This window comes from Heptranchias perlo, chromosome 1, assembly GCF_035084215.1.
Source record: "Heptranchias perlo isolate sHepPer1 chromosome 1, sHepPer1.hap1, whole genome shotgun sequence".
NCBI lineage: Eukaryota > Metazoa > Chordata > Chondrichthyes > Hexanchiformes > Hexanchidae > Heptranchias > Heptranchias perlo.
In genome coordinates, this window is record NC_090325.1 from 82,034,944 (window position 1) to 82,045,801 (window position 10,858).

At 39.4% G+C, this 10,858-nt stretch overlaps 1 protein-coding gene across 11 annotated transcripts in view; it reads left to right on the forward strand.

Annotated features, from left to right (window-relative positions):
• Positions 1-6,389, forward strand: part of clocka (clock circadian regulator a) — a 168,527-nt gene extending 162,138 nt beyond the window's left edge. For all 11 annotated transcript variants that reach the window (XM_067987247.1, XM_067987288.1, XM_067987266.1 and 8 more), the window contains 2 exons: positions 518-773; positions 4,656-6,389. In XM_067987247.1, the coding sequence (XP_067843348.1) occupies positions 518-773; positions 4,656-4,817 (418 nt within the window). In that variant the 3' untranslated portion in view covers positions 4,818-6,389. The remainder of the gene's footprint in view (positions 1-517; positions 774-4,655) is intronic.
• The last annotated feature ends 4,469 nt before the right edge of the window (positions 6,390-10,858 follow it).

Below are 10,858 nucleotides of genomic sequence, written 5' to 3' on the forward strand. Positions count from 1 at the left end.
AAAGTATACAAGACATAAATGTTTTATTTTATATTTGATAGTTAAGATATGAGAAAGTAATTTTAAAGTGGTATGACATATTTATAGAACAAAATGCTTGCAACAGTATAAATTGTCCCTGCTCTGACAGCTCTCAGTTGGGGTGAAGGTAAGGATACTCTAATTAACCTCAGTGCCCCTGCGTTATGGATCGAAAAAATCAGCAGGGTTCCCACTCCTGATCAATATCCAGTGACTCTCTACCAGAAGTGCATTTGTGGGTTTAGCTGTGATGCCCCACTACAATCGAATAACCAACTGGCACTTATTGTCACTTATGAATGATGACAACTTGGACAAAGTGCTGGATAGATAATGGTATCTGTGAAACCATACCCCAGCAGGGAGTCAACACTTTCAGGAGGGAAGGGGAAAAAATATTAAGAAAAAAACATAAATTATCAAGTTGATCCTCCATTTAAGTTTTGAAAACATATTATGAATATTTAATGACCATTTTTTCTCTCTCTTTCACTAGATTCACTCAAGGCCAGCAACTTGTGACAAAGCTGGTAACTGCTCCTATGGGATGCAGTGCAGTTATGGTTCCAACAACTATGTTCATGGGCCAGGTGATGACAGCTTACCCCACCTTTGCCACTCAGCAACAACAATCTCAGATATTGACATTAACACAAAGCCAGCAAGAGCAACAGCAGCAGCAAACAGCCACAGCTCCACCACAGGCCCAAACACAGGCCCAACTCACCCAAGAGCCACAGCAGTGCCTACAGGTACGACAACTTGAAGACGATCTTTTTAAAAGAATAGCCGTTCTGACCATTTGATAACCACATGTAATTCAAGTATAATTTTGAAACGAGGATACAAAAAACTTAAGAAAATCAGAGAAATCATGATTACACAACACTTTTTGATCCAAACATAATATTCTGAAGTTACTCATTTTAAAACTTCAGTACAAAGAATATTGCTGATCTGTTGTCTAATTTCATCTAAAGATTGTCACATTGACTCAAATTTAAGTGAGTTCTGCATCTTCACTGATATTCCACCACTTTGGGAGATGAACTTGCTGTATTGCTTTTAAAGATTCAAGTTTAAAGGATAAGGTAATCTTAGGCATCATGGATATCTTCAGTGTAAGATAATTCTTCCCTCTTCTAATTTAGGTAATTTTATTAATTTACATAGTAACATAGAAAATAGGAGTAAAAGTAGGCCATTCGACCCTTCAGGCCTGCTCCGCCATTCAAAATGATCATGGCTAATCGTCTAACTCAGTACCCCGTGCCCGCTTTTCCCCCCATATCCCTTGATCCCTTTAGCATTAAGAAATATATCTATCTCCTTCTTGAATACATCTAATGACTTGGCCTCCACTGCCTTCTGTGGTAGAGAATTTCACAGGTTCACTACCCTCTGAGTGAAGAAATTTCTCCTCAATCTCAGTTTTAAATGGCATACCTCATATCCTGAGACTGTGACACCTAGTTCTGGACTCCCCAGTCATCGGGAACATCCTCCCTGCATCTAGTCTGTCTGGTCCTGTTAGAATTTTATATGTTTCAATGAGATCACCTCTCATTCTTCTAAACTCTAGTGAATATAGGCCTAATCGACCCAATCTCTCCTCATATGTCAGTCCTGCCATCCCAGGAATCAGTCTGGTAAACCTTCATTGCACTCCCTCCATGGCAAGGACATCCTTCCTCAGATAAGGAGACCAAAACTGCACACAATACTCCAGATGTGGTCTCACCAAGGCCCTGTATAACTGCAGTAAGACATCCCTGCTCCTGTACTCAAATCCTCTTGCAATGAAGGCCAGCATACCATTCGCCTTCCTAATTGCTTGCTGCACCTGAATGCTCGCTTTCAGCGACTGGTGTACAAGGACACCCAGGTCTCGTTGTACCTCCCTTTTTCCCAATCTATCACCATTCAGATAATAATCTGCCTTTCTGTTTTTATAACCAAAGTGGATAACCTCACAATTATCCACGTTATACTGCATCTGCCATGTTCTTGCCCACTCACCCAACCTGTCTAAATCACTTTGGAGCCTCTTTGCATCCTCCTCACAGCTCACATTCCACCCCAGCTTTGTGTCTTCTGCAAACTTGGAAATGTTACATTTAGTTCCCTCATCCAAACCATTGATATATATTGTGAATAGCTGGGGCCCAAGCACTGATCCCTGCGGTACCTCACTAGTCACAGCCTGCCACCATTTATTCCTACTCTCTGTTTCCTGTCTGTCAACCAATTCTCAATCCATGCCAGTATATTCCCCCCAATCCCATGTGCTTTAATTTTGCACACTAACCTCTTGTGTGGGACCTTATCAAAAGCCTTCTGAAAATCCAAATACACCACATCCACTGGTTCTCCCCTATCTATTCTACTTGTTACATCCTCAAAAAACTCCAGTAGATTTGTTAAGCATGATTTCCCTTTCATAAACCCATGCTGACTTTGTCCAATCCCATTAATGTCTTCCAAGTGTTCTGTTATAATAGACTAGCATTTTCCCCACTACTGATGTTAGGCTAACTGGTCTGTTATTCCCTGTTCTTCTCTCCCTCCTTTCTTAAATAGTGGGGTTACACTTGCCACCCTCCAATCCGTAGGAACTGTTCCAGAGTCTGTTGAATTTTTCAAGATGATCACCAATGCATCCACTATTTCCAGGCCACTTCCTTTAGTACTCTGGGATGTAGATTATCAGGCCCTGGGGATTTGTCAGCCTTTAGCCCCATTAATTTCCCTAGCACTATTTTTTTTCTAATACTGGTTTCCTTCAGTTCCTCCCTCTCACTAGACTCTTGGTTCTCTAACATTTCTGGGAGGTTATTTGTGTCCTCCTTTGTGAAGACAGAACCAAAGTATGTGTTTAAATGTTCTACCATTCTTTGTTCCCCATTATAATTTCCCCCATTTCTGACTATAGGGGACCTACATTTGTCTTCACTAATCTTTTTCTCTTGACATATTTATAGAAGCTTTTACAGTCAGTTTTTATGTTCCCTGCTAGTATTTCTCTCATACTCTATTTTCCCCCTCTTAATCAATCTCTTTGTCCTCCTTTGCTGAATTCTAAACTGCTCCCAATCCTCAGGCTTGCTGCTTTTTCTGGCAATTTTATATGTCTCCTCTTTGGACCTAATACTATCCCTAATTTCTTTTGTAAGCCACAGTTGAGCCACCTTTCCTGTTTTATTTTTGCACTAGACAGGAATGAATAATTGTTGTAATTCCTGCACACGTTCTTTAAATATTAGCCATTGCCTATCCACCATCATCCCTTTTAGTAAAGATCCCCAATCTATCATAGCCAACTCACACCTCATACTTTCGTAATTTCCTTTATTTAGATTCAGGACCCTGGTTTCGATTCAACTACTTCACTCTCCATCTTAATGAGGAATTCTATCATGTTATGGTCACTCTTCCCTAAGGGCCCCCACACAAGAAGATTGTTAATTAATCCTTTCTCATTGCACAATACCCAGTCTAGGATCGCCTGTTCTCTAGTTGGTTCCTCAACGTATTGGTCTAGAAAACCATCACGTACACATTCCAGGAATTCCTCCCCCACAGTATTATTGCTAATTTGGTTTGACCAATCTATATATAGATTAAAGTCACCCATGATTATAGTTGTACCCTTCTTGCATACGTCTCTAATTTCCTGTTTAATGCCCTCCCCTACATCTCCACTTCTGTTTGAGGGCCTATAGACAACCCCCACCAACATTTTATGCCCCTTGGTGTTTCTTAGCTCCACCTATACAGATTCCACATCGTGATTTTCCGAGCCAATATCCTTCCTCACTACTGCATTGATTTCCTCCTTTACTAACAACGCTACCCCACCTCCTTTCCCTTTTTGCCTGTTCTTCCTAAATATTGAATACCCCTGGATGTTCAGTTCCCATCCTTGATACCCCTGCAGCCATGTCTCCATAATCGCAACTATATCATAACCGTTAATATCTATCTGATTGATTAATCTAGCTTACAGAAGCTTCTATCTTGTAGGATTATTTCAAATGTAGTAACCCTAGCCCAGTTGGGTCTCCACTTGAGTGGCTTAGTTGACACCATCATAGGACCAGTCAGTGAACGTCTCTATAGGAAATAACACTCACAGACTAGTCTCACGAACACCAGATGGGTAATTTCAGTACCAGCATTGTACACAGCAGAATCTTTGTATTTGGTGTCCATTGAGGAACTCCCTGCTGAGACCAAAGCTCCAGAAAGGGGAATAAAATAAAATGTAAAAGATCTAAGTTAGGAATTTTTCCTAATGTTTTTTTTTAAACCTGACCTAGATTTGGGTAGCAGGAATTGCTGTACTTTGTAAGTACTCCCCTAACTCCTTCCTATAGTGCACAAACTTCTCCTTTCAGCATTGTTGCACTGTAGAGGAATATTTTGATGGATAACAATTGGACTCCGTGAAATGGGTCAATTAGTATACAATCATAATCTCAATTATGTTAAGTGTCAACTAGCCCTAATTTGTTGTTTGAGCAGGTAGTTAGTTGAAACTGTGGTGTGGGTTTTCTAGGTACAGAAACAAAAAAATGTTGTGTTTTAACTTTTGCTCTAGATTGTAAGTGATATTTGTTTGTTTTTAAATTTAGGCACCTAGATTGCTCCACAGTCATCAATCGACTCAGCTTATTCTGTCAGCCGCTTTCCCTCTACAACAAAATACTTTCACTCATCAGCAACAGTCATATCAGCAGCTCTCCCAGCGCAGGACTGAGAGTTTATCAGATCCTTCAAAAGCACAGCCACAGTAACCTGTGGTAATCAAAAAAAAAATCAACAGTAGACACTGGCTGTATCAGATAATTTGTATAAAAACAAGCCTTGCAACTTTAATTCATTATTAAAAGAATGCAGTGTTCTGAAGTCAGCTGCTAACATTGGAAGAAAGCTGGAGATTTCTAAATTTGGAAATACACCATATTCACTATAAGGTGTTATAGAGCTCCACTGTATTGTTGCAAGATGATTCAACAAAAAAGAACAATGTGTACGGGTTTTTGATTTGAGGACCATGAGCTCCTTAATACTTGATTTGCAATCAGCGATTCTATCTCCTTCATTCAGTAAACATGCACTGCCAACTATTAACCAGTACAAACAATTAGCAACTTTAGTAAAAAAAAGAACTAATGTATTGCAATGGCAACATAAGCTGCTTCTTTAACTTGTATAGAGTGTGGTAGCTGTTGGGCTGCTATCTCTGCAGTGTTTAGTTTGCTTCAGCTATTATGGTGAAAATTGAAAGGACAGTTTTGAGTGTCAAATAATATTTTCAGAAAGTTTTATGAATGCATTCTTTATTGTACAGATTCTGTAAAATAATGTGTAAATAACCAGGAAAAGGAGAGTGAAATATTTTGTATGATGCATGAAACCATAATCTGTTTGTAGGTTTAAATATTTTGTTTTAACTAGTATTCTGTAAAGATGCAGAGGCTAATTTTTCTTTTAATCTATCCACTCAAAGTACATGGTATCTTTATGTTGACATTTATATTTTTCCAAGTGCTAATGTGTCACTGTTTGTTTACTCTGCTGCTTCATGGGATAAAAAATGGGCTTAAATTGTCATGTCAGATTTGATAATCAGATCAATCGAAAAACTACTCGAGTAGGTGCCTAGTAAAATCTTGTTTAAAATTATCCACTCTTTTTTTGAACAGAACTCACCTGAAATTTGATGAGCTTGAATCCCTTTTCATTCAACTTTAATTACAATAACAGTTATAACTGAATTGGTCGAGACTACTGCTGCAGTAGTGTTTTGTTCCATTTTGATTTAAATTATAACTATACAACATATGGTTTGTTTGCATAAAGTGATAGTGTAAACACTTGACATGCAGTATTCTAATACAGATCTCTTTGCACTGTCAAGCTAATATAGATTTTTAGGCTTGAAAGTTAGTGGTTTTTAAGATGTCATTGATATTTTAATATTTTGTCAATTAATGTTAATAATTTTGTATTTTATGATCTCCTAAATTACTCTTGACACATATATTAAAAAGATGACCAAGAAAAACTTTTTCCACTCCCATATTTCTAAAGCATTATTATATAATCTCAGATGATAGTTCATTGGAGGGAGTCTACAGTGTGGAAGTCAAATATTTTTGTAAATATTCTGAAAGTGAGGCCTTTTGGCAAAGCCCATTTCTACTCCATACTGTATCATTAAACAAACTGTGACAATTCTGGATGAGAACTTTGTTAGACTGCATATGTGTACATGAGACTTAAAAGAAACAAAGTACCTATAACAAAAAAAAGGTCCAAAAGATTGATAATATCTGAGTTCCCATTAAAGGAAAATTAGACAATCTGCTTTGTGATCTTTGAAGAGAAATTCCGTATGTTCACAAAGTTGCAGAAAATAACACTTTTTCTAATTTTCTGCCAAGTACAGGAATTGGTGGGAAAAAAAGCTAATATCATACTTGCACTTGTTTTAGTTCCTATTTCAAAAGCATCATTCTGAACATTTCCAATGTAGACTTAAGTTACAATTTTGCAATGGTAAAACTGGCATTTCTTTTGAAAGAAAGAATGAATAAATAATTTGATCTCTACTTTTTAAATGTTCTAACATCAGTCCTTGCTAGTATATACTAAAAGCTATGAATGGTATCCAGTGGTCTGTGGTGTACAGTTTTTATGCAATACAGTTCATGGGATAAAACCAGCAGTAGTCCAGAAATTAATTTAAAATGTTTTTTTAATCCTTTTGTAATAATTAACAGTCTTTTCAATGGTCAAAATGGGCAGTAGTTAAGAATCTATTAAGTTCCACAGAGAAAGTCCTAATATAAACATCCTGGACTTGTGCAGAAATAACTTCCATCAATTTATTCTCAATTACTAGGGGAAAAAAACTATGCTATACCCAAAGATGTGAATATATCAAAGTTCAGCACTTGAACCACTTTCATTGACAGGGAGCAAGGGAAAATACATTTGTGGGCTGTATAAATGATGCATTTAATAGTATTTTAAAAACAAGATGGGTAATTGTACTACAAGCAGATCATAACATTTTGTCTTAAGAAATATTTCTTGGTATATTCTGCTATGAAAACACCATACTAGATACCTGGAAAAGTTCACACAACAGCTATGGTCAAAACTAGTGTTAACTTTTACAACACAGTTTACTTTATCCTATTGATTTTATCTTCTAGATTTAGCTGCCATCAGTGGTGGTGATGTTGTAGTGCACATTTGATTACTCAGCTGAACAAAAAAGACATTTCACCAGATATCTGACATGTGGAAATACCCATAGCCATGCTTGAGTTTCCAAACCAAGCTACTAAGAAATCCAGAGGAAATGTGTCAGTCCAGTATGGAGTGCCCTTTTCCCCTAGGAACATCTCCCACTTAGCTAACACCAGAGAGCTTAGGAACAGGTTGGCAAGAGCCAAAGTTTAAGGACTACCAAGTGGGCACAGGGCTATTTGCATAGAGAACTAATAAGCTTCACATTATTTGCTCAGCTTGAACCATCATACCTGCTAAGGCATTAGTTTGCAAAGTTATTTGGAGCAAAGTGGGGTGATTCCCAGCCTTAAGTGATGAGTTTACTCTTGATTTCACAATTTACCAGCCAGTCTGGCTCATTAATCATTAAGGTTCTGAAGTATTGTAGACCTGCCTTGCTCATCTATCAGATTACTGAGTTTGCCATGGAGGATCAACTTGGTTTCAGTCTTCCGTTATCTGCCATGTCATCATGAAGCCCAAAGAGACCTTATTTGCTCCCTTCAGACAACTGATAAGCATGGATTTTAGCTCTTACTGGGTGGACAGGAAATATCAGCACTTATTTTCACAAGCTGAAAAACCTACCATAAATAAAATGTAACAGTGCAATGCACCATCCTAACCACGCATCATACATTGGGTTTCAGAGAGACGAGGGGGGTCGACCGGCGGAGTGTGCGGGCCGGCTGCCTGTTCCGGCAGTGAAGAGGCCGAAGCCATTTTGAGGCTTGAGCCTTATTTAAATAAAGCTGCCCGTCCCAAACAGCTGGATTCAGGCTGGCACAGAGGTTAAATCTGCAGGGAGCGGTGTGCAGCGGCTCAGATTAGTTTCCTGGAGCCAATTTTACAGCTGCCTATCACCGAGTGGCCGAAATGCCTGCCCTTTCAGTATGCGAATGGTGGGGGGGGGGGGGGGGTCCTGTGCCATAAAGTGCCCCACGAAAACAATTTAAAACGTACCTTTTTGGAGCCTCTTGAGCTGTATCACCCGTAAAAGAGATTGGAGCATGCACGTTCCACACTCCAACCAGTTCGCTCCTAAAATCTAGGTCTAGGATCTCGATTTCCATATTAAAAAGGGCTACTGCCTGAACCAGACTGGTGTTTTGGCCGCCCAATGGCAATCATTGGTAAAATAGGAGCAGTGTTGGTGTTAATGGGAAAGTAAGTCAGTCAAAGGAGAAGCTGCAGTTTCAGCCCAGATGGGATGTTAGGAGTGTCTTCTTGCTCTTTCATCATATTACAGGCTGGTCTGGTTGAAGGTCCTAAGGATGTAAATTAACTTTTTAAGTTAGTCCCTCATAGTAGGTCCAATATTTGAATGGCAATCGACAGCAAGACCCACGTCGGTGGTGTGTCTGGTGGGATTTCATGGGAACTTGGGATCCCACCAGAAACGACCCTGAAGGGAATGGGCGGAAGAAATTGAATGACCTGTAGAGTGGATAATGGGAGATGGCGTAATGAGAAATAATAAATAATTTACAAGAGAGAACACCAAGGGTGCAGACCCTGGTCAGCATGGTATGCCAATGGAGGATCCCTAGCCCAAGCACCATTTTTTTTTGCTAAGTCCCACTTTCACAAACACATTCTCTCGTGTGAGTTTCTTCCCTCCATTCTGTTCCCAAATCCCCAAGGTGGACCTCAGAAGCACAATTTCTGTAACAGGCATACGAGCCCCTTACAAGGCTTACAGGTACAACATATCCCAGCCTACCATTGGAGTAATTTCCAGCCCACTCTTGCCAGTATGTTGGCAATAATGTACCAGAAGAGTCAAGGATTTTCAGCCTGCTAGTGTTTTAGGAACCAATGGAAAATACTGAGCAGCTCTCATAGGAACTTCCCACAAAAAGGGGCAAAGGATTACAGGAAACCATTGAAAAATTTAGGCTGGTACTTGCATGGCAAAGGAAGCAATATTGAGACCCAAAGGAAGAGTATGGAAACAAAATTAAGGAGCTTTGGCCGTGAAGTTGAAATATGTGCTAAATCATTACTATGTCCAGGCACCACTGGTTCTTGCATTGAAAAATTCCTTCTCACTCCTGCCCCCACTGCACAGGAAAGCCAGTTTGCCAGTCTTGGACAGTAGCCTTATGTGACTCACCAGAAGCAATAGGATCTCACATTTTTCCAGTGTAGTAACAGGGTCAAACCCCTATGAAACAGCCTGATTTGATGGTGGGGGTGCTTGTAAAGGGCACTAAATACCATCTTCATACTGGACCAGACTTTTAATAGCTAAGGACAAGTGTTTAAGGATGTGTTTGACTTACAACTTGCAAGTAGTATGTTGGTGACATTAGACACCCTTTCCTGGGCTATATTGGAGTCATTCTAGATCAACAGCAGTTGCACACTAGAAGTAGTTACCTCAGATTGTACCAGAAACCAGTAGAGACTAATAAAATTACCCAAGCTCCAGCTGGCAGCATGGGCTGCTTGACCAAAATCAGACAGCACCGGCCAACCTGAAAGTTGAGAAAATTTGTGACGTATCGAGGACAGGGCATGTGGGATTCCTCCTTTAGTAGATGAAAGTTTAATTCAGCACTATATGTGCTGAATGCAAATATTCCTGTTCAATTTTTCTGCTGATCTAAGGATGCCCTACATCAGACTATTTGTTAACTATATAAAAAGGATTTTTCCTTTATTATTCCCCAAATACTAGATTTGCCAATCATGTTGAACACACTAGAATCACACCAGTTTTAATGGCCTGGAAATTGCGCTGAGCAGCAAGCGATCCTCACCCGCCGCTCATTAGTTATAAACCCGCCCACAAACAATTTGTGGGCATCTGAGCACTAACTTGCTTCAATGGTGAGCTGCAAAAAGTGCAGCAGTCTTTCCCTGGCTTCTGTGAGCATGGGGAAAGGATCACTCTCTCCCCTCAATGAGCTTGAAGTATCCTTGACAATCCAGTCAGAACCAGGAAATGAAAGCTACAACTGTAAATTCAATTTTAAAATCAGTTAGAAGTGAAATAAAGAGGGTAAGATTAGAAGTCAGAGATAAAAGAAAGTAAAACACATTTTAAAAAAAAATGTTCAACAATTAGTATTGGGAGGATTGAGACCCATTTTAAAAAAAGTTAATTTTCAGTGCCAAACAACCTCTATGGCAGACATTAATACTTACCAAGCCATTAAAAGTTAGTTTAGACCAGATATAACTCAGCATACCTTTTTCCTGGAGATTAGTTATTTTCCAGCTGGGCAGGAGAGCAAGTTCATACTGGTCCATTCATTTCAGCTGGTGAGATCTTTTTACCACAAAGCATTCAGAGAAGCAGGGAATCAGGTGGAGCAATTTCTGGATTTCCACGTTTGACTGCATATGTGCGCTTTCCAGAACTTGCTCTTCCATTTTCCCTGAAATAACGGTAAACGTTGTTCGGCTCTCCGTTATTTATGAGCAATTTCCAGGCCAATAATTTGTAGCTGGGAACAGCAGTATGTAAACCCAAGATAACAATCGAGGTTTTCAAAATTATGAAAAATCGCATACCAATGAGGGG